Source organism: Chaetodon auriga, chromosome 18, assembly GCF_051107435.1.
Source record: "Chaetodon auriga isolate fChaAug3 chromosome 18, fChaAug3.hap1, whole genome shotgun sequence".
Classification (NCBI taxonomy): Eukaryota; Metazoa; Chordata; class Actinopteri; order Chaetodontiformes; family Chaetodontidae; genus Chaetodon; species Chaetodon auriga.
This window is the reverse complement of record NC_135091.1, coordinates 2,859,813-2,882,792: the sequence shown is the minus strand read 5'-3', so window position 1 is coordinate 2,882,792 and position 22,980 is coordinate 2,859,813. Positions and strand designations below refer to the sequence as shown.

Below are 22,980 nucleotides of genomic sequence, written 5' to 3'. Positions count from 1 at the left end.
TTTGCTCCTCCTCGCCGCCTGTTTTCCAGAAGCTCTGTGCAAACCTGCGGATCAGTGCAGGCTCCACTGATGTCTCCTCCTCCCCCTGCAGGGTCAAAGGTCAGGCCGCTGTTTGGTTAAACACAGTGATCCTGTTAAAGATCTGAATGGACCACAAACACACACACACACACACACACACACACACACACACACACACACGCTGAACAAAAGATTTGTGTCTGATTTGTGTTTCTTTTCAGTACATTCAGAGCCTGTTTCACGCAGCTGTTAAGGTCTGTTAAGGTGGTCACTTTAAAGGACAGACTACACGACCAATCAGAGCTGGATGTGTTTCATGACCCGCGCGATGACGTGAGGGACAAGAACGTAAACAAACAGCAGCGTCTGAGGTGGTGTGTGTCACACCGCCCATGTCGAAAAGCCTAAAAAAAAAAGAAAGAAGAAACGAAGGCGACCTTTGAAGTTCCACCTCGTCGTCACACCAGCATCTCTCCTCGCTCACCTCACCTTGCAGTGAAGGTGTGCTCCTATTGGTCAGCATCTCCAACGCTTTGTGGAATGGGTCACGTCCGACATCCAACATGGTGGTCTGATATTCTGTAGCTTCAGCCCAGCGGCCTGTGATGTGACCCAGGAGGCTGCTGTTCGCTTTCCAACAAAGTCAAACAGTCTCTGCTTTGGGCCGAATCACATGATCTTCATCGTGATGAGGTTTTCAGAATCCTCCGTCACGGTGGAGCAAACCCGCCTGCTGAAGAGGATCACGTGTTATGGTTAAAAACAATCTAACGCTTTATTTAGATGGTTACAGGCTCTTGAAAAACATCGTCCAGCTAAACCCAAAGTAGATCGTTCAGCCAGCACAGATCGAAATGTTTGAGGGCTCCCAAGAACTTAGGAGTATAAAAAATAAGCACCAGGACGCATCGTGAGTCGATGAGTTCCTGATCAATGAACTTTTTCATTATTTTGTCATTATTCAGTTAGTTTTTCTGTTCCCTTGTGTTCATGTATTTATTTATATACAAAACTATTTTATGTTACCAAACCAAAAAGATCCAAAATAAAAGTTTGTCAAAATGATGTGAAGAGGCAGAGTAGTGCCAGTAAACAGAAAGAGAAAATGAATCAGATATAATGAAAGCAGCAGAGATTAACAGATGAAAGCTTCTCTTCAGAGTTCAGCAGGAGGAGGATCGTCCCTGCGGGTCCACGCGGTCCGCTTCGGTCCGGGTCAGGAGCTGCTGGGGTCTCTGCAGGCCTTCGTGGAGGAGAGGCGACTCCGGGCGCCGTTCATCATCACCTGCGTGGGCAGCGTCACCAAGGCCACGCTCCGGCTGGCCAACGCCACGGCCAGCAATACAAACGAGGTACGTAACAGCAGCGCGAAGGCCTGAGGTTCATCTCTGGAGTCCAGACTCACTCAGACACCAACCCTCAATCATAATGTTCCTCAAGAATAAAGCTGACAAGAGCCAAAATCCAAAAAATGACACAGGTGGTGGTAAAAATACCCAAATCTTGGTGATAATCCCTGAAATTGTATTATATGTATTATAGACCACTTTAAGGTTCAATAAAAATATATTGTTTCACTCATTAGAAATACTGAAAACACAATAATTTCTATTTAAAGTATAAATATACGGTATATAGTTTGGAGGTATGAAAGTAGTATGTCTAATATGTCAAATATGTCTAATTGCGTCATCACGTACTAAAAAACGTGTAGATACCTCATAATGAGTTTTACCCAAAAAAATGTTTTGGTAAATTCACTTGAAAATGAAATTAAATCAAAGTTTTTTGTCAAGAAAAATTACATGATACGTTTGCAGCTCCATAATAATAAGAACATTTTAATAACAAGAATAATATGAAAAATTCCATTTCATATGTTTGTGTCACTGTCGTCCCGTCAGATGGTCAAAAGTAAAAATGCGTAGCTTTAATTCATTCCACATGTGCACAGAGTGGCCCTGGTGCTGGTAGAACACAGAGGAGAAGCACTGCTTTGGTCCTGGTTCTCTCCTGCTGTCTATAAACTGTGCTCAGCAGGACTCCAGGACCTGGTCTGGGAGGCTGTGGGCAGGATGTGGGCGTGGAAACAGAAGAACAAAGCCGAAGATCCTCAGTGTCATGTTGTTCCCTCAGGTGCTCCACCTCAGCGGGCGCTTCGAGATCGTCTCCCTGGTCGGTACGCTGAACCCGGACGCCCACCTCCACGTCTGCCTGTCGGACGTCTTGGGCCGGACGGTCGGCGGTCACGTGCTGGGTGATCTGGAGGTGTTCACCACGGCCGAGGTGGTCGTCGGCGAGGCGGTCGACCTGCAGTTCACCAGAGAGACGGACGAGCGGACGGGGTTCCCTGAGCTCGTGGTTCGACCGCACTCACAGAGCAAAGACAACTGAAGAGTGCCTCGATTAAAGGAGTGAAAATAGTCCAAAATACGCGACATACAGTGTTTTTGATTACAGCTGTTAGATAAACCTCCTCAGGCTGCGTCCTCCTTCCTCCTGATTTTGGTCAAAGCAGCTCTGTGATCAGATTTATGGCAGGCTTTGACGACATCCGTGAACTATAGCCAGTGTGTTTTAGTGTTGTTCAGAGTGTGCAGAAAAACTCGACTTCACTGCAGAACAGACCACAATATCTGCATCTCCTCAGTTTCACATTCATATTAGAATTGCAGAAAAAGCTGCTTCTTTCTTTTTGGATAGAATCGCTGGAGGGTTGCAGCGTGATCGGTTAATTGATCCATACAGCGTGAGTGTAGCTGCACGTTTCGGCTATTTAAGATGTGTAAGATTGAAGAAGCTTTAAGAACAACATCTTCGAGAGATGCAGCTTCTTAAACACACACACACACACACATACACACACCGTTTTCCGGAGCCTCAACAGCCAATCACAGCGGCTCTGCGGGGGGTGCAGCTTTCTGCTAATAGATGTTAAACTGGGCTGCGGCCTTTCAGAGCCTCTGACCCCCGTGGTTGTGACAAGACAAAGCGAAACCCCCCCAAGGATTAGCCATGACCAAGCAGAGGCCGCCGCGAAGAAAAGACGGCCTCCGTTGCCGTGTGGCGGGCGGGTCGGAGGGAGGGGAGAGGGGAGTGGTAACAGCCTTTTGATGGAATCCAGTTCAGTTTAATTGGACCTCAGGCTGATTGATTCCAGCCTGGCTGACATGTTTCTTCATTACCATGAACGCACACGCTCGTTTATTTTGACCGAATTCTGCACACATGAATACTCACTAGAGCACCAAACGTGGATTAATCCACCGCTGAAAGTAGTCCCAACAAATGCACAGAAAGAGAGCAGCAGTCTCCAGGTGAAAAGTGGACTGACCTCCACTCCAGTTTCCACAAATGTTTTCTCTTTGCGTACAAAATTACATATGTAAACATACATATATATTTTGCAGTATTACCTCATAAACAAGTTATTTGCTCTTGAAATTGCCAGAACAAACCATCAGAATCTTCTCAGATTTCAGAGTGAACAGCATTGGATGCATCTTTAAAAAATCTGATGTGGAAACAAAAACAAATTTGGGAGCTTTTTGCTTTTTTCAAAACATGCATCAAATCTTGAACGCTGGATGTTCCTAAAAAACCAAGACGATATAAAAATATTACCAGCCTGTAGTTATATTCTCATACACATCTAGTGCACAGTTTTAGCAAAACAAATGGCTGAAGACTGTATTGAAAACACAATGTTAGCATAACATTTCTGTTTGTTTCATGCATTAATGTGAGGAAGGGTACGGTCTCCTTCTCCACACAGATCTGATGTTTTTGTCTCAGCATATAGGACCGTTGGAGAGAAGCAGCGACAGCGCACACTCTCACAGAACTGGAGTTACATCCAATAACCATTTAACATGAAACACAGTTTGGTCGGCTTTAGGCACCGAAACTGGTTGGTCAGGAAAAGATCATGGTTTGTTACATCAGTGGACTTACTCAGCGAAGCACAAAACTTTTTTGTTTGATAGTTGGGCTTATTTTTCTCCACATTTAAATTTTTCAGATAATTATATTCTGAAATTATATTTTTTGGTGCACAAATGTGATAATGTGCGTACGGGTTGGATAGAAATGCGCTGCGGTGGTTAGAAAAGCGTTAATATTCCTGAATGCCGACTGTGATGGATTATATATCTGCAGAAAGTTTTAGTCTCAGCAAGTTGATCTTCTGAAAGGACGGTTTATAAAATACTCAAAGAGCGATTTGTTGTCATATAAAATGCAAAACCCACCAGTACAGTTCCAGTCAGGACGGAGACCCTGAACGTGTCTCCCACAGCACGAGGACACTTCGGCCGTCCTGCCGCCACATTAAAGCGGAGCTACAAAGCGTCCCCGCTGCAGCTTTGTGCTTTTGTTTTGCTGTGTTGACGCAGCATGGTGGCCGAAAAGCGTTGGTGGTCTGCCCCAGTGCCCCCTGGGAGGCGGTTTTACGCATCCAACTAAAGCAGCTCAGTTCTCGTTCCTGACAAATTGAAAGGCGATGCAGCAGCCCAAAGCGGATGTTCTGGATTTGAAATCTGGCTTTTGATCTCAATTCTCATCTTTTTGTCTTTCTTTAAATGGTATCATCGAGCGGCAGATTATTAAACGTGTTGCTGTTGTTTTTCCTATTTGCTTACGTGCACTTGTTGAAAATGTTTGTTATCTGTATTTGAAATGTCTGTGAATAACAAGTTAGTCGTCATGCTTGTTGTTTATTAATGCAGCAGCGTTTGCAGTTGCCTCCTGCTGTGAGGCGCCAATTACATTTTACTGGGAGACTCTTGCTCTTCAAAGACTTGACTTTAATCTCTGCACAGCTCTGCTGTAGTGCTCAAGACCACTGTGGCTGCCAGTCCGCACATCTTTGACACGGACAAATAATAAAGGTGTCAGTTTCTTTTAAAATAGTCTAAAATCTGAATCCTAAAGAAGAAATATTTACTATTTCTTTACTTTGGAATTTGGCCAGTTGTTATTAGAACATAGGTCCAGAGGTTGATACTCAGAGCCAAGTTTTATCTCCTTCAGGTTAAACTTCTCTGTTGTAGAGACCTTTAGCTGTGTTTTACGTCTTGATTTTATGCTGGCCGGATGAAGGTCATGGTGAAGATGTTTCGGCGGCAGCAGCATTCACAAAACAAGGGACACACAGGTACATGAGACTCTGTGTTGTCCTCATGTGGCCTTCATCAAACTTCTTCTAAATCAACCACACACAGGCTGTTATGGAGCTTCAAAAATGGCTTTTGTGAAGACCTTCAGAGAAACTTGTGAGGACATGGCCGTGCTGCTTTCAGGGGCAGCTTTAACTCCCTGTAAAAGGACAAGATCAAACACTACGTCATAACGTGGCCTCTTCGATTCCTGCTTTGACTTTGGAGAGACAGACTAACATCAACAGTGAAACTGAAATGAATGAGGGGACTGCACGACCAAAGAGTCTCACAGCTCCACGATGTTTCATCAGAGCTGCTTGTCGGATGGTGGAATGTCTTTGGAAACCCCTCCTCAAACACCCTCCCAACCACTGATCTGGGGGGTACAATCTGACATTCACACTCATTTCAGCAGTGATTGGGAAAGGTCTGTTTTTTGGAGCATGACTTTACAGATGCAGCAGGTCTCTTCCTGCTCTGCTCAGGTGAATCTCCCCCTGCAGCATGGACAGTCCGAGTGACAGACGAGGAGCAGAGAAGCCGGTGAGGAGGCTCGTAATTCCTCCGTTTAGTATCTGCTCTTTCGCTCATTAGCGACTTCTCCTCCCTGTCGCCTTTTGTCCGTCAGAGTAATGAGCCATGTGAGCGGCGCAGGGACTCCGGCGTTGTTAAGCCGCCCCCTCTCCGCCTCACTTCAAACGAGACCAACCCAGGTCATTTGTAAGTCAGCTGCTAAACGGCCTCCTGTTTGGGAAACAAGAAGCCGTGGCGGCGGTCGCTGGCCTATGCGTGTCCTCCGGCACGGGGATGCAAGCGGCCGCCCACCCGGGGAGCCGCCGCCGCCGATCAGGCAGCTTTCATGTGGCAGTCAAAGATCTCAGGCTAATGACACGCAGCTCTGTTTGAATGTCACAGCATGAGGCGGAGGGCCGGACGGATAACAAACACAGATCAAAACATCCGAGCCGCCGCTGTCGCTGCTCAAGGAAGTTGTCCCAAGTTTGTTGAGTTTTCGCTCCAACATTTTGTTGTTTTCGACATTCAGAGGAGAGTCAAAGACACACTCACAGCACATCAGCATTGCTGTAAACACAAACGGTTTGCACACAGTTCAGCTCTATTTCCAACAGCAACAGTGCGTCCAGTCGAGAAAGTTTCTCTTCAGAGGTGGAAGAACGAGTCCTTCGCCAAATCACAAGTCAAGTCACTTTCAATTATACAGTCCAAAATCCCAAATCACGAATGTCAACACACGTCAACCTTTGTCCTTAGATGCTCCATTCAGATGAAGAAGAACTCTTTGGTAGAACCAATGTCCGTTTGGTGGACTGTTTCGAGTATGGATGCTGCAAAGAAGCTACAAATCTAAAATGTGGACGCTTCTCACCCTCTTAATCCCTCTCATCCAGCTCTGGATTTGGACTCGAGACCCTTTGGGGCCCCGTCAGAGGGGCCTCGGGTGCTGCTGCAGGGGCCATCATGAGGCAAGAAGTTCCTGAGAGGAAGATGACGACAGGAGAACATCTCAGCAACAAGGATTTCATTTTTTTCTCTTTAACACTAGTTTGTCCTGAGGGTGGCGCCAGAGGAGAGAGTTGCCCAGATGAAAAGGTTTTCCCAGCATGCAGTGGAAATTCTGACGTTTTCAAAAAACAGTAGTGGAAAGGTTCATCCTCCTGTAACTCCTGTGATTCTCCTCTCTGTCAGGGTCTGAAGCTCCCACCGTGCTGTTTCTCTTCGGAGAGAATGGCCGTCTAACTTTATCCTTATTTTAAGTGTTATACAGAGATCGTTAAGTTTTGTGTGTTTATCTGATGGAGACAGATGAAGTTTAACTAACCTGCAGGACGAGAAACTGAAACTCAGCGCACAGATCAGCCTGATGAGGCTCCCTTTAAAAATGTGTAGTGAACTTCCATTAACAATAATTGAGTCCCACTCCAGTGACATGTTAACGGGGGGGGGGGGGGCTGTGTTGTTATTAAAATGCCTTCTCCTCTAATGTGCAGGTAAGGACCCCTTCACTGTGGCTGCCTGCTGCCAGGACCGTCTCTCGCTTTTAAGTGAGCACCTTCATTGAGACAAATTTAGCTCAATTAAACCGTTTTACCTCTGCTGAGAGTGTTTCAGAGCATCGGTGCTGCAGAGCGGCCTTTTCAGCCAGGCGCCGCCGCCGCCACTGATCCCGTTACTGTCTGGGTTTCTGGAACCATCCTCAGGTTACATTTTTAATTCGACTTACTGCACAAATTCCTGCAACTCACATTCCCATCATCCTCTGCAGCAGTTTGCACACATGCTCACATGCAACATCACACGGTGAACATGGTGAGTTTAAGAAAAAATTAAACATAAGTTGCAGGTCTGTGACCGGATGCAGACTCAAACCACCCATCGCCTCACAATCATATATTCACACGACTCCGAGGATGTTGGGCTGCCTCCTACATGCAGGATCGACGCACTGCATGTCCATCGACCTTCTTTCTGTACTTACCTTTTTGCCCTTCTTCTTTCATCTCTACTCATACATTCTACTGTTAATTGTTTACTTTTACTTAAACATGTATACATTGTTTTTTTGGCCACTCAGAACATACTGCATTATCATCTAATTAAGTTGACACGGTGAACGAGTGCAGAGCTGCAGTTGGTGAGACTTCACTCTGGGTTTGTCACTGCAAACACTGCACACTGTAATCTGAGCCTTTGTTAATATAAGAAAATTGTTTATAGCAGCTTTAAGCACAGAAGTATTTTTTCCTTTCAGTTGAGAGTCTTTGCACTCGTAGCACTGGCACTTAGCTAATTAGATAATTATGTTTTTCCACCACTGATGATTCAAACAAAACGAAACCAAGCCCACTGTCCCCTGCATGGCACCTGAAAGTATTTCCACACAGAAACATCACAATGTTTTGTAAAACTCGGCTGAAATGGGCACTAAATGAGAAGTTTCAGACTGTGTGCGTTTCACTGGAGGGATAAAAAACGGAAACCCGGCGGGTCTTTATTCCTGCAGCACAATGGGCAGAAACCAACTCAAAGAGGCTCAGATGTGAAGACATTCTGCGAGCCGCTGAGGACACATCACAACCTTGGGGACACAAATTGCTGTATGAAACCATGTGACTTCCTGCTGAGCTTTTCATGTGCAGGCGAAAGGGAACAGTTAATCAAAGGCACGAGGAGGAAGGAGCGCTAACACATTTAGCCGGCGTCTTTGTTAGCATGACATTACAGTGCAGTTTGAATTGGACCAACACGACGGAAAAACAGCTCCTTTTTCCTCCACGAGCTCTTTCGTCAAACGTCTGTTAATCAGACGATTCATATCTCGTGTAAAACGCTCCGGCTGTGTGGACATTAAAGTGTGAATTTAACCCGCAGAAACACAGATCCTGGTTCTCTGAAGACAGATTAAATGAGATTAACTGTTGTTTGAATACTTAAGCGAGAGCTGCAACGTCCTGGTGAGAAATTAATCCTCAAAAGCCTTTTATCTGTTTTTTGTTTCAGATTTAATGCCTGGAAAGAAATGAGGCATTATCACTGTGTGTGTGCGTGTGTGTGTGCACGCGTGTGTGTGTGTGTGTGTGTGTGTGTGTGTGTGTGTGTCCAGACAGGATTATTTCAAATCTAAATGCGCAGAGGCTTTGTGTGCAGCAGATCAATGATTATATGTTCCACGGAGATCATCGTCATTCCTCGAGTGCGGGCGGTAATCAGACGTCACTGATTTAAGATTTAAGAGCAACTTTAAATCCCAGCAGTGTCTTTTAAGTTTGTATGAACTGTACAAGCCAAGAAATTGCATTTATACCTTTAAATGACTCTTTACATGGTGGATCTAATGAAGCCACCCTTCCACATACAAACTGTTATAATTTGGGAGGTTCCTGACATTATAACAGTTTAACTGGTCAACACAGGTCTTCATGTAACTGCAGCTAAAAACACTAATTTCAGATACTGTTAACAAGCAGGGGTGATGACAGTGAAGAAGGAGGTTGTAGCCAGTGCTGGAGGAAGTATTTACTTATAGTAAAAGTACTAACACCACCCTGTAAACCACTACTTAACTTGTAAAGTATCAGGTAACCAAAGCTGTCAGATAACTGCAGTGGAGTTGAGCTGTGGCAGATTGGAAAAGTGGCATTGACGAAAATACTCAAATACAAGTACCTCATACTTGTAAGTACAGTACTTCAAATTCACAGCTGCATTCCACCAGACATGACCTGAACATGCAGATGTCACATGTTTCTCAGTTATAATAATAAAACTTTTTACACAGAAAAGATTTGTCTACAACCCTGAATCCAGAAAAGTTTGATAATGTGATAATTAACCTAATATCTTTAGTCTTGAATTGTTTCACAAACAAACAAGCAATTTTATAGCATCATCTGGGGTGATGGGGAAATCTTTTCTTCCATTTTAAAGACCAAACGTCTGATCAAGAAAATGAACAGCAGATAAATTAATTTAAATTAATTTATATAAAATACAGACAGTTAAAAAGTAAAAAAGCAACAAAATATAAGATTTGAAGCAAAAGCAAAAAAAAAAAAAAAAAACACAATTATTTCAGTAAACCTAAGAACTAACAGAGAAGTTGTCCTGAAAGCGTTGATGTTGAATTTTTGGATTTTTTCATAAATTTGGCATCTGATTAATTAGCCAAACAAATATCCAGCAGTCCAGATTAACTTTTTCCTTGTGGACTTGAACTATATATCACAAGAAGAAAACATGAATAGACTTTTATATGTCAGCTTGTATAAACTGTAAAAGGAAAGAGGAGGATCATCCACATATGACGTGTTTTTAATCAGTTTTCATGCCCTTAACTGGTTTTAAAACACTGAGATTCAGTGGCTTTACTGATGAAACACAGTAGCTGGAGTGACTCAGGTTTAATATGCCAACACACACACACACACACACACACACACACACACACACACACACACACACACACAAGGAATCTGACAGCTGCCTGGAGGCTCCATCCTTACTGTAATGGTGATGATCCACCAGGTGAGGGCGCTCTCCCTCTTTAAGTCTTGTGCATGTGGGAGGAAATCTAGTCAGGAAAAATCAGCTCACACACAGACAGAAAATGAGTCGACCTGCGCGCTTTGATTTAGTTTCATCCTGTTTGAAGGCAGAAAGCGGTTCACTGCGTTCAGCTGCTGCACTGAAACACACGTACTGACTCCTGGAACGTCCACATTGAACCTTTAGGGTCAAATACTGCTCGAAGCTCGTTTTGACAAAATTAATTTTCCAGTTTTTAATAAAAAGGTCTTTATGGACATTCGTCTGCAGCAAACCAAAGCCCCAAATCAGCGTGAATTTTCACATGATTTCAGTGAATGCATCATCTGCAGCGACCAAAATGTATTTTCATGTCACATTCCTGAGCTGTAACGCCTCCGTCTGAGTGGGAGGTTTGTGTTGGAGCTCTCACATCAGGGATTTGCATCAGATTTTCCTTCATTTCCTCTGTTTCTCTCCACAAACACTGAAATGATGGCTTCATCCTATTACCTGCAACTCCAGCGTAAATGTTTATGGAAATGGCCTGTCGGAGCAGGCCAAGTGTTTTCCATCAGCAGCTCTTTGCAGTAATAATACTGCAGTGTTGATGTCAGACCCACCCTGCCTGAAGAGGGGAGGCTAATGGCCCTTTCCTCCCTCCATGCATGAACCGCAGAGATGAGGAGGGGGAAAAAAATCTAATTCACCTTAAATGTGGTGCTGCAGGGTTGGGAAGCGAGAGGGCATCTGTTCAGAGAGTCCCCATTAAAGGAACATTATGTAACATCAGACTGTGGATGATGGAGATTCAACCACAATACAATTAGAGGGAATATGGACACGAGTCTGCAGGGCTCACACATTCACACACCTGCTTTAATTCGGTGGTTAGTTGCTCTGTACAACATTCAAATTGTAGTCTTTAACAAAAACAACAACGATAATTATTTCTGTTATTAAGAATTTGCTATTGTTTGTTAGATGAAAAATCCAACCCAGTCAGCAGAATCAATGTTTCTGCAAACCACAGAATTTTTGTTATGCTGTCTGAAAAGACTCTCGTTATTGGTTTAGGCACCAAAATCACCTGGTTAAAATTAAGAAAAAAATTATGTTTTGGCTTAAAAAAGCTGGTTTTGTTGCCATAAACACAGCTGGAAAATGCTCCAACTTCTCCTTGAAGGTCTTTGTCCAGTGATGTGAAAAACATACGTGTGGAAACGTTGACGTGATATGTATGAATATATAACATTTCTGTGGGTTGCAGAAGTTAAACAATGTTGACATTTTATTCTGATGACTGGTCTTTCTTATTCATGATGTCCAAGTTATCTGTTTCCTCTGCTTTCACTAAATTTGTTTGTATTTATGTGTATTTTCTTATTTATACATTTTTTTCATTCTAAATTTGGGGTATAGGTCTGTTCTATAATATCTTGACATCTCCTGTCACATGTTTCACTTGTGTTTTTATCCAGTTTGAATTAGTACAGAAATTATATATATAATGAAATCTTTGGATAATAGATGGTAACCAACTAGTGTTGTTATTTTGAATCCCTGAAAACAGTGTTGGTGACAATAATGTAATAATAATGATAATAATAATAATAATGACAAAGCAAAAATCCATGAGATAGCATAAAGGGTTAGACCAAATGTACTGTCCATATTGTAATTTTGTTCACACATCTATTTCTTGTCTGTCTGTCCTCCCTTAAATGAATTAAATTAATATTGAAATGCAATAAATAGGCTACATCAAAATAAACAGGCAGAAATTTTATGTCATAAATTTATCCGAAATGAGACGCGTTTGAGGTGCTTTTCTGCTTGGATGTAACGCGACATTCTCAGGAATGAATGAGTCTTGTTTAAGAAAAGCCGTCAGCTGCCTGCAGTACCGGTTATGGCCATGATGTCGCTGTAGGCCCAAGGGCATTTCCGGAATGCTACGAAAAAAGTCGACACGAACCGGAAGAAGTACACAATGGTCATTACCAGCAGCATGTAACCGAAGTGTTGGATTCATCCATAACAACTTCAGTGTTTTAATTGAGCTATTTTAACTGTTTCGTACGGGTTCATATTTTTATAAACTACCAGATACGCGGTTCTTTACCGGAGATGGGAGTCCCGGCGTTTTTCCGTTGGCTGAGCCGAAAATATTCGTCAATCATTGTGCATTGTGTTGAGGAGAAGGTAAGTGAGTAGCATGTTAGCTAGCAACCGAGTCAGTCTGCCTGTCGCGTGAACGTTAGCGGGAAGGTTTTTAACGGACTGTAACCTCCTAAATACACATCGTTTACCGTGTCCGGGAAATTAAAAATGTTCTCTGTCGTCAATGCTGCGTCTTCGATGCATTTTTGTGTTGTGAAAGCTTCGGTTTGTCAGACATTAGCTAGCACTAACAGCACGGCGGAAGTTTGTGGCCTTCGTAGTGAGACTGTAAACAAAACGGCGCGGTTTGTTTGTCCTCAACTTCAGACCACCAACAATAACGTCCTGTTGAAAATATTTAATGTAACGTTAGCACTATGAACCATAATCAACCTTTAATCATTAATGACGATGTTAAAAAACATTGACTGAGTTTCTGTAACCCTTGTGCACTCAGTACGGGGATGAAGTGAAATGTTTGAGGGCTTTAACTCCTCAGCTTATATTACAAAAAGCAGGACACCTTTTAGAAATGAAACCATAGAAGTTCACGGGTGATGGAGCTGATGTACCCTTTCTTTTAGCAGCTGTCACGTGTTGAATGAGCGGGTCTGTTGTTTCGACCTCCTCTGCCAAACGGTTTTCTACGGAAAGCCTGGGGTGTCTTCAAACGAAACGATTTATTAGTCTTCTGTTTTACCTTCACAGGCCAAAGAATGTAATGGAGTCCGCATTCCTGTTGATACAACCAAACCAAACCCCAACGAGGTGGAGTTCGACAACTTGTACTTGGACATGAACGGGATCATTCACCCGTGCACACATCCAGAAGACAAGTAGGAGCCTCTCTGTGCACTTTAGACCTGTAGGACCTGGTTTGTGTAGTTTAGCATCACCACTGGTTCTGTTTGCTAACTGTTAATGTTTGTGTTGCTTCTGCTGACCAAAAAGCTGAATGCAGTCCTTTTTATCGGAACGCTGTCCTTGAGAAACTGATTATTTTAGGGGGTTTTCTTTGTAATGTTGCAGCTCATGTTGTGAGATTTGGACTGCTGGTTGGACAGAATAGAAAACAACCAACCAAGTAAAATAAAATTTGTAGTTTTTTTTTTTTTTATTATTTTGCTTCGATGATCAAACCTTGATGTGTGATTATTGCAGCAAAATGGAGCCACGTTTGTTAAACTTTCAAATTTGAGTGTTGGTGTCTGGGGGTTTGCTAAACAAGGACACCCTCTCACATAAGACAGCACAGATAATGGATTAAAAAATGAATCCATCGTCAGCCCACATACCCTCTGCGTACTTCATACTCTTCACTCTGCTTTCCACAGACCCGCTCCCAAAAATGAAGATGAGATGATGGTCGCCATTTTCGAGTACATCGACCGCCTGTTCAACATTGTGCGGCCCAGGAGAGTTCTCTACATGGCCATCGATGGAGTGGTGAGTAACTGTCAGGAGGAGAAACCTGCAGCCAGAGCCTGATTTAAATATGTGCTTCAGTCTCACATGAGTTTTATTTTAACAGTCAGTTATTGTTTTCATGTGAGGTCATTTGACCGCAGTGCTTGCTTTATTGCTTATTCTTATTGCTTATGTTCTGTTCAACACAATCAGGCTTAATAGAGGCAAGAAAGTAGCTTTGAGCACCAACCTGAAATCAGCTGCTGTACGTTCGAAATAACACCCTGTTTCACTACGACCAGGCTCCACGGGCCAAAATGAACCAGCAGCGCTCTCGGCGGTTCCGTGCCTCCAAAGAAGGAGTGGAGTTGGTGGAGGAGAAGAATCGAATGAGGGAGGAGATCATCCAGAGAGGTGTGTGATGTTATTAAATCCCTGCCCTGCTGGATAAAAACTTGTGGACTTTGTGCAGAATTACAGAGACGGATCCAGGCTTCAGAAACACACCTGGTGTACTTTCACACACAGAACTGACACCTTTAAAAAAAGAGCATCGTTATGTGTCCCTGTGAGTCTCTGTGCAGTGACGTTACCTGCTGCACAGTTGTGTTTCGTGTACCTGAAGTGTCGTTTACACTTGTCTGAGAGAGGAAAGACTCGAACCAGGACAGCAACTTAAAACTTTCACTGACTGAAATGAAATGCTGAGTTAATCTGGCAGCTCACCCTGGATGAGTAACCAAATCCTCCATGATTTACGGCTGTAGTTGTGTGTTTCGCTGTTTGTGCAGTTTTATGTCTTTCGATCTTCTCCCTTCATGCTCAACCTTACTTCCTCTACAGGAGGTTATCTTCCACCTGAGCAGATTAAAGAGCGGTTTGACAGCAACTGCATCACTCCAGTAAGTGTGTCAAAGTACTGCATTCAGATTCTCTTTAAAAATTAAAATCAGAGGTTTTAGCTGATATTTATTTCGCTATAGCTTAATACTGGATAGCTTGCCTTCTTTCATGACCACGTTAGTCTTTTTTTTTTTTTAGATCAGATTTTTTTGTGTTTGTTTTTATGATACAAACTTGGCTCACTCTTGGACTTGACTGCTTGTGTCTCCAGGGAACAGAGTTCATGGACAACCTGGCGAAGTGTCTTCGATACTACGTCGCAGACAGACTCAGCAATGATCCTGGATGGAGGAACGTCACAGTACGTGTAACTCTGCTGCTCAGGCTTTCAGATGCAGCCAGAAGTGTTACCAGCAAATTCACATTTTATAGCTTAAACAGATTTATTGACAAAATATTATGTTTAAACAAGAAATGACAACGTTAGAATGATTTTTCCTGTTTTACTTTGTTGTTTTAGCCTCCAGCTCTTGTCAGTTGACATGTTGCATCCTGGTTGTATCTTGACCTTGTTGACAGTCAGTAACCTTTGACCTTCACTTCTGCTTCTCCAGGTCTTCCTGTCTGATGCCAGTGTTCCCGGGGAGGGTGAACACAAGATTATGGACTTCATCAGGAGACAGAGAGGTACAGCTGCCATGCGCTGACTTTCTGAACTGATGGATGCCTGTTACATTACGAAGACGTCCATTAAAGCACAAACAAACGCACACAGTCCCAACAGACAAGACACAATGTTCACGAAATCACAAGAAAAATGTACTTAATGTGCAGAAAAGTGCAGAATTCCATCAGACTGAATCTTCTGCACACACAAACGCCATCAGACGTGTTTTGACTCGTGTTTGTGATTCGCTTTGACAGCTCAACCCAACCACGACCCCAACACACACCACTGCCTGTGTGGAGCCGACGGTAAGCCTTTAAAACCACCTTCTGAGATGAAGAGGAAGTGCAATAAAATACACGTTTCACGATTTCCATCCTGTTGAGATAAAACCTTTTCTGTCTCCGCGGTGGCTGATGATCAGCTGACCTGATCATGCTGGGCCTGGCCACCCATGAGCCAAACTTCACCATCATCAGGGAGGAGTTTAAACCCAACAAACCCCGCCCCTGCGCGCTCTGCGGACAGATGGGTCACGAAATCAAAGACTGTCAGGGGACGGCCAGAGAGAAACAGGGAGAGGTGAGCTCTGCTTGTGCTTCTGCGGTTTATTTAACGTCAAGAATCTGATGTATAGAATGTTTTTGTTAGTGTTTTATAGTAGCAATCTTTGTTCAAAGGCCAGAACTAATGGGGAAAAAATGCTTATTTTATAGTGAAGTTCAGTTAAAAAAACAAGCTATGAAGTAACTGGGCGGGAAAAAACAAATGTCACTGAGTTTCAATCAGAAAAATTCAACATGTGCTGTGAAACAATATATAAATTTTAGCGTTCCTGCCGTCCTGTGATGCAGATTTGAATATTTAAAAAAGCTGACTGTAACTCTGAAGTATCATGAGTGTCAGGTCGATACCTTCCTGCCTGGCTTTCTGTTAATCTGATGTGAATTCTACTTTTCTCCTTTCTTTCAGCATGATGAGTTTGCAGATTCGATGCCAGTGTCTGAACAGGAGTTCATATTCATCAGGCTCTGTGTGCTGCGGGAGGTACGATGTTTATGATGTTAATTGCTTCCTTCTTCATCGCAGCTCTACACTCTGTTTAATTCATGCTTTCCTGATTTTCATTAAACTCTTAGGAGTGGTGCTTGTCAGACACACAAATCATAATTTTCTTAATCGTTGTTAGAGCAACCTTAGAAGTAAAAGCACAAACCAGACGACCCACCTTAACTCCGCTTCCCTCCGTGTTGCCAGTACCTCGCCAGAGAGCTGACCATGGCCAGCCTGCCGTTTCCCTTCGACTTTGAGAGGAGCGTGGACGACTGGGTCTTCATGTGTTTCTTTGTCGGAAATGATTTTCTACCACACCTGCCGTCCTTAGAAATCAGGTGAGCTTCAGGACACCTTTTCATGGTGAAAGCTGCTTTGACCATTAGAAACGGTTCAGAGGTTTGATAAATAAACATACAGGGTTTTTTTTTTTTTTTTACGCTTCCTTCCTGCCAACTCCTTTATGGCAGCACGAGTCCAGAAGCGGGCGAGACTCGGTCTTTCTTTAAGCTTCACAATAACGGTGTTAATTGCAGGACGGTTGTATTGTGTTGCTTTAGATCGCGCAGGTGTTGAAGACAGCCTGATTATTCACTTTCACGGTGATGTCACTCCAACAGTGATCAGACTAAACGCTGGTGGAGAAGCTCAGACTTCTGTTGTTCAGTTTAAATACTCCTCTGTAGCCTTTTTTATTTCTATAAGGATAAAACAGAGCTCTGAATGTTGGTTGGTTACCTGCCAGAGTGGCTAACGGGGCAGCCAAATTTCCTGCTGCTGTCAAGGACAAACCAGTGTTTGGTGTCGGTTCAGTGTCCTCTCCCGATTCTCATTTAAATCCACACTGATTGACTCGTCTTTAATTATTCACTGCTGTCGTTTCTTTCAGAGAGGGAGCAATAGATCGACTGGTCAACATCTACAAAGACGTCGTGCACAAAACTGGAGTGAGTGTCCTTGTAAATTTGTCTCGCTCGGTGTTTCCAGTTTGGGTTGCTTTTCTTTGGAGCAGCTCTGTCTCTCTGGACTAACCAGGCCTGTGTTCGCCTGCAGGGCTACCTGACGGAGAACGGCTACGTCAACCTGGAGCGCGTTGAGATGATCATGCAGGCGGTGGGCGTGGCCGAGGACAACATCTTCAAGAAACGCAAAGAGGACGACGTAAGTTTTCCGCAGTTTCACACACAGTGATCATGAGAACTTTTTTAAAGACGCCTTTGTATGCAGCCTCAGTACGTTTGATAGGAGCCACAAGGTGTCTGAAACATAAGTTTTTATTCATGGTTATGATTAACCATAAATAATTAGTTTTGATATAAACCCCAAGAAACTGTTGTTTGATTACACAGCTTTCCACCTCCGGGCCAGTTTGCCTCAGGAGTGTTGATATTTCTGTTCTGGCAGTGGTTTGTTGCTTTCTCTCATTGAAACGTCTTCACATTTTCTTCTTTTAGGAAAGTTTTAAGAGAAGAATGAAAGAGAAAAAAAAGAGGATGAAGGTGAGTGTGCTGCAGAGTACTGAGACAATGAGGTGATAAGTTTCGTAGAATTATCATTGACTAAGAAAAGGCACTGGCGACGCTGAAGTCACGGGTGACTGTGTCATGTTTCCCTCTGTGTTATGGCAGATGGAGCAGCGGGGCCCCGCCTACCTGACCACGGGCCAGTTCGCCCCTCAGGCTTTGGGGAGAAGAGACCGACCTGAGGCCGTCCAGAACGCTCGGCACCAGGCCTACGACATGAGGATGCAGTCCAGGCAGCAACACAACATGGTACCACACGTTTCTGTGTGCACATGAGGGAATTTGTCAGTTCTGGTTCTGGGGTGTGTGTGTGGTCTACAGGGAGCAGGAAGGACCTGCAGGAGTGTCCTGCATGGAGTATGACAGGAATGATCGCTTAGCCGTCATGGAGTCCAGGGGTCATCCCAGGACATCCCATGGACAGTGTGGACGGTTTATACCATGGTTCCTTCCCAAAGAAGACAAAATTAAGACCATTAATCTATACTTTTATGCACTTTGCAATCAAAATCTCAGTTTTTTTTCAAGCCATAACTCCTTTTCCATGGTAGCGCCTGAGGGTTTGACTAATGCCTGGAACAATCAGTACCATCCCACATGGCTCTTATGCAACGCAGCATTCACTGCTCCGTTAAATAGGACGAACCTTGGATGCGACTTTGAGCAGGAGGTGTTTCCAGTCTGCTCCTCTCATACAGAGGACTCAAAGAGTGTCTGTGTATTAGCTGCTCAGTCTGTTTTGTTTCTTTTGTGTGTGTGTTGATCTCGTCTTGTTGATTTAATTCTCCTGGTGTTACCTCTCTGTGCCTGCTCTGTTTATTCTCATTCCCTCGAATTCGGTTCTTTTAAAAGCAGGATTGATTTGTTGACCCTGGATGAAGTTATTGAAAACAACGCCTCGCTCTTCTTTTGATTATTTAAATGACGGCTGTAATTTAAAATCTCAGTCTAAATGTGACATCAGTATTTGATGTATGTGTCTGCGGTTCAGTCACATGTTGTGATGTTTTCTTCAGGTCCGGTCAGGAAGGTGGAACAGGTGACATGCAGTCATGAATGTTTTTTTTCTTCTTCTTCTTCTGCAGGATGCTGCTCAGTCCCTGAAGGCCATGATGAGGAACGGCGGCAATGTAAGTTCTTGGTGGAAAATGTCTCTCAACAGTAATCTGAAAGTTCTTGATCAGTGTGTTCAGAAGTGAAAGCATTTCATTCTCCAGCAGGTAAAGTCGATCGCATCCGTGAAAACGTCTCTGAACTCGTTAAAATTTCATGCCGTCAGTCATTTTGAAACCGATGAGTTGTAGCTGAACCGCAGTCCGTTTGAATGCGGGCGCTGTCTTTTTGTTCACTTCATGGTCGTGTTTCTATTTAACGCGTCTGTTAAGCTGTTAAATTTCCTGCCCGTGTACTGCGTTAAATGTATCGACCAACAATAGCCGGCCATTCATTAGCACATGAATGAAAAGAGTACAAAGGCTTCAGAGAAAAAGGAAGGCTAAGGAGCTGTGTTCGTCTTTATTCTTCTTTCTTTCTTTCCATCAGCTTCCTTGAAATGTAGAAAACCGTATCCATACATACATACAGCAGCTGTACCAGACAGCAGCGCAGGTAGTTCAGATCAGTCAAAGGATTTTTTGTTTTGATGATGTAGCAGCAGACACCACTGTCGAACACAGTACAAGCTGCTGAAAACACATTTCTAATGTTCTGATTAACATACTGCAATATTCAGCCTTTGATCTTTATCTCTATGGTAGGAGTGTATGTATAAAACGTGGAGTTTAATGGCGTGGTCAGTGTTTCTTGGTTGATGTTAAAAAGGACAATCACATAAATAGAAGATGTGTGGACCACTAATTATTTGTTGATTAATTAACGGACAGAAAAATAATGTTCTGTTATAAACAATCAGTCTTCCCAGTTGTGAGGGTTTACTGCTGGATAAACTGGAGTTGATAAACTGGTTATGTTTGTTGTGACTCCTGGTGCTCTGATGAAGCTTTCATTCTCTGCTTTGGGTTTCTCCTGATCTCTTTCTTTTGTTCCGTCCTGGGTTTTTGTCGCCCTGTGCAGCCGTCTGCAGGGCCCAGCGACAGCTCGGACAGCAGGGGGGTGAAGAGGAAAGCTGAGGACAGTGACAGCGAGCCGGAGCCTGAGGACAACGTCAGGTAAACCTGGACGGGGGGGTGGTGGCATGGAGGAGGGAGGGGTTTAGAGTTTCACTCCTGTGACACTGGCAGAACCAGAGACATCGGCTTTGTTCCACACATTCTTCTTCCTAGTCGAAATCGGGTGCCTACGTTACCCACAATGCATCATGACTGTTGAATTTCGGGTCAGAAGTTTGTGTGTGTGTTGTGTCATGGTCGTGGCTAATGCCTGGAGCGTCTCGCCTGCAGCAGAGATCCAGAGCAGCTACAGAGGTCACCACAAGTGAAACCATTTGAAGGTGCAGAGGACATCTTTGTATCTGACGAGTCGATAAAAACAGTTTTTAGTCATTTTCAAATGACGAAAGGAGACAGCCTGCAGCTGAAGTCTCACCATCAAGCAGCTGCTTTGAAGTTTACCTGCCCGATGCATCCTCTCCACGAGCGCTGTCTCTGACCAGAGACCAATCAAATCAGAGCAGCAGATCACTTTAGCAAACACGGTCCTGATTGGCTGCCTGCTCTACACACAGCGGTAACACAGTTAAGGCCTCCACTGTCACCACGTGGTGACTGATAGCAGCTTTTTCAAACACCACAAAGAAAATGAAGCTAAAAAGAAAAATTAAGCATTTATTGTATTAACATTCAGAATTTGCTGTCTGTTGTCGCACAGCTCAATGAGGAATTAATCCTGGAAACAGGTAGAATAATAAGAGCCTATTGTTGAGTGGTAAGGACTAATTCCTGGTTTTTGGGGTACGTTCAATCTAAGTGTCCAGACAGTCTTTACAGACCAGCTTCAGGCGGCGAAGATGCCGTTAACAAACACAACCAGGGAGATGTGCTCATTAATGCCACAGTGCTGCAGCACAAGCTGTTTAACTCTCTGCCACCTCCCCAACACACACACACACACAAACACACACACACACACACACTCACCCCTCTGCTGAACAGCTCCCACCTCCTTCTGCATGTGATTAATATGGAAAGCAGGAATATTCGAGTAAATTCCTCTGTGACGCACTCCTCAAAGCTGCTAAATCCATCGGGCTAAATTGGTATTCATGGAGGCTTTCCTCTCAGGAGCCGGCGCTCCCCGCAGGCTGCTCCGAGGATCCACGCCACAGATGCCGGACAGCCTTGATTATGTGTGCAGAACGGCATCGCTGCCCCAAGTCTGCCAAGAAGTCAAAGCCATTAAACTATTCCAGCAGCAGCGAGGAAGTTAATGCAGGTTTTTTTTCAGCCTACAGATGTGCGGAGCGGCATCCTGAAAACTACTGATTTTAATAAGCAAATGTGTCGTTTTGGTACGTTTACACTGCAAACAGCTAACGTGAACCGTCACTTTCACTCATGTTCAGCAGTCCAGTAAATTCACATTTCAAGGTCAGAAACCATATATGTAATAAAAAGATGTAATAAGCCTCAGCGGCCAGAGAGTTGATTTTGACGTCTGATTTGAGCGTTGATCAGCATCATGATACTTCACAAACAGAGGTACACACGCTGTGTGTGTGGGGCAGCCATGTTGGATGTGGGCATCAGTGTCGGTGGGAATTGAGAATGAAAGCATTGGGTCATAGTTTTGTGGTCAGCTGGTTGTTTCCACATGTGTATTCTGAGAAAATCACTGGATCCTTGACCTGCAAATGTTTTGGAATTGGGCCGATTTCCCACCACCATCCGATCCGTACTGTCAGGTCCTGACGCCTGGAGGATGGGTCACTCCAACCTAGCTAGCGACGTTTGAGGGCTGCATTTTCGCACCGGTTGAGCACCGACACCCCTGATTGGCTGTCGTTCGGTGGCGATGTCAGAGTTTTTGACCAGCAGACTTGTCTTCGAGCAGATTTCCCCATGGCCGCTGTCACTAATCTGTTCTAAACCTCAGTCAGCATGTTTTTAATATTGCTGGTATCAAAAAAGCAGCATTTAGCATGTTGTTACAGTGTGAGCGTATTTTAACTGCACAGAAAGGCCGATTAAGACATGAAGTGCGAGTTAATTCAGCGTACAGGATCAATGGAAACACACAGTGTCTGCTCAGCGTCAAAGGCTGCAGTTAACTGACTGATTGTTTTTAATGCTTCCTAATCCAGGACTTTGTGTCTTTGTGAGGAAAACTAGATTCATCATTAAAGTACAACCATCTGTGTTGCAGGCTGTGGGAGGAGGGCTGGAAGCAGAGATACTACAAGACCAAATTTGACGTGGACGAAACGGACGACGACTTCAGGCGGAGGGTGGTTAAGTCGTACGTGGAGGGTCTCTGCTGGGTGCTGCGCTACTACTACCAGGTAACACTGACGTCACTCTGCGGCTTCATTTACTGTCATTCATACCGTGAAATCATAAAATCCATCTGCATTTTCTTATACCGCTCTCGCCAAACCCACCAGACTCCATTGACAGAAACAGCAATTTTAGCATCGTAATTTACACAAAATTCAAACCCAGCAGAACCAAAATAAAACTCACCAGAAGTCTTACAGATGTGTTTTGTGCATACACATCTGGCCCCCACCTATGGCTGCTCAAGCCACTGCAGCAGCTGTGCTTCAGCATCGACTGCAGTGAAGATGGGCTCGTTCCCCCCAGGGCCGATCTGAAGTATGCTGCATCGACTGGGGCTGTTTAACTGTGCTATTTTACAATCATTGTATAGTTAATGTAAGTTGTAGTTTGTCGCTGATGAAGCCATTTGGATCTCCAAGTGGCTGTGAGGTCTTAAATGTGCGGAAAAGGTCTTAGATTTAACTTCCTGTATACGTATAAACCAGGACTAGTTACCCAAACGCTATTCAGAACGAGTGTGACAGACTTTTAATTGGCTTCCTTTGAACTGTTCTAATGATTCTGGTGACCCCCCCCCCTTTCATCCTGCTTCCCAATCAGACCGCCTCTGCACGAGTAACTTCAGCTGTATTCAATAAAAACCAATC

The 22,980-nt window shown here is 43.9% G+C and overlaps 1 protein-coding gene across 5 annotated transcripts in view; it reads left to right on the top strand.

Moving 5' to 3' along the window:
- The first annotated feature begins 12,195 nt into the window (after window positions 1–12,195).
- xrn2 (5'-3' exoribonuclease 2) overlaps window positions 12,196–22,980 on the top strand; it is a 31,636-nt gene continuing 20,851 nt past the window's right edge. For all 5 annotated transcript variants that reach the window (XR_013078509.1, XM_076756167.1, XM_076756168.1 and 2 more), the window contains exons 1-18: window positions 12,196–12,428; window positions 13,095–13,222; window positions 13,721–13,832; window positions 14,096–14,207; window positions 14,637–14,695; window positions 14,908–14,997; window positions 15,251–15,323; window positions 15,561–15,611; window positions 15,728–15,885; window positions 16,276–16,350; window positions 16,561–16,694; window positions 17,246–17,303; window positions 17,410–17,517; window positions 17,811–17,855; window positions 17,985–18,128; window positions 18,965–19,009; window positions 19,953–20,047; window positions 22,200–22,335. Coding sequence is in view for 4 of the 5 variants with exons in the window: in XM_076756167.1 (XP_076612282.1) it covers window positions 12,354–12,428; window positions 13,095–13,222; window positions 13,721–13,832; window positions 14,096–14,207; window positions 14,637–14,695; window positions 14,908–14,997; window positions 15,251–15,323; window positions 15,561–15,611; window positions 15,728–15,885; window positions 16,276–16,350; window positions 16,561–16,694; window positions 17,246–17,303; window positions 17,410–17,517; window positions 17,811–17,855; window positions 17,985–18,128; window positions 18,965–19,009; window positions 19,953–20,047; window positions 22,200–22,335 (1,698 nt within the window). In the remaining variant the exon portion in view is untranslated. The remainder of the gene's footprint in view (window positions 12,429–13,094; window positions 13,223–13,720; window positions 13,833–14,095; window positions 14,208–14,636; window positions 14,696–14,907; window positions 14,998–15,250; window positions 15,324–15,560; window positions 15,612–15,727; window positions 15,886–16,275; window positions 16,351–16,560; window positions 16,695–17,245; window positions 17,304–17,409; window positions 17,518–17,810; window positions 17,856–17,984; window positions 18,129–18,964; window positions 19,010–19,952; window positions 20,048–22,199; window positions 22,336–22,980) is intronic.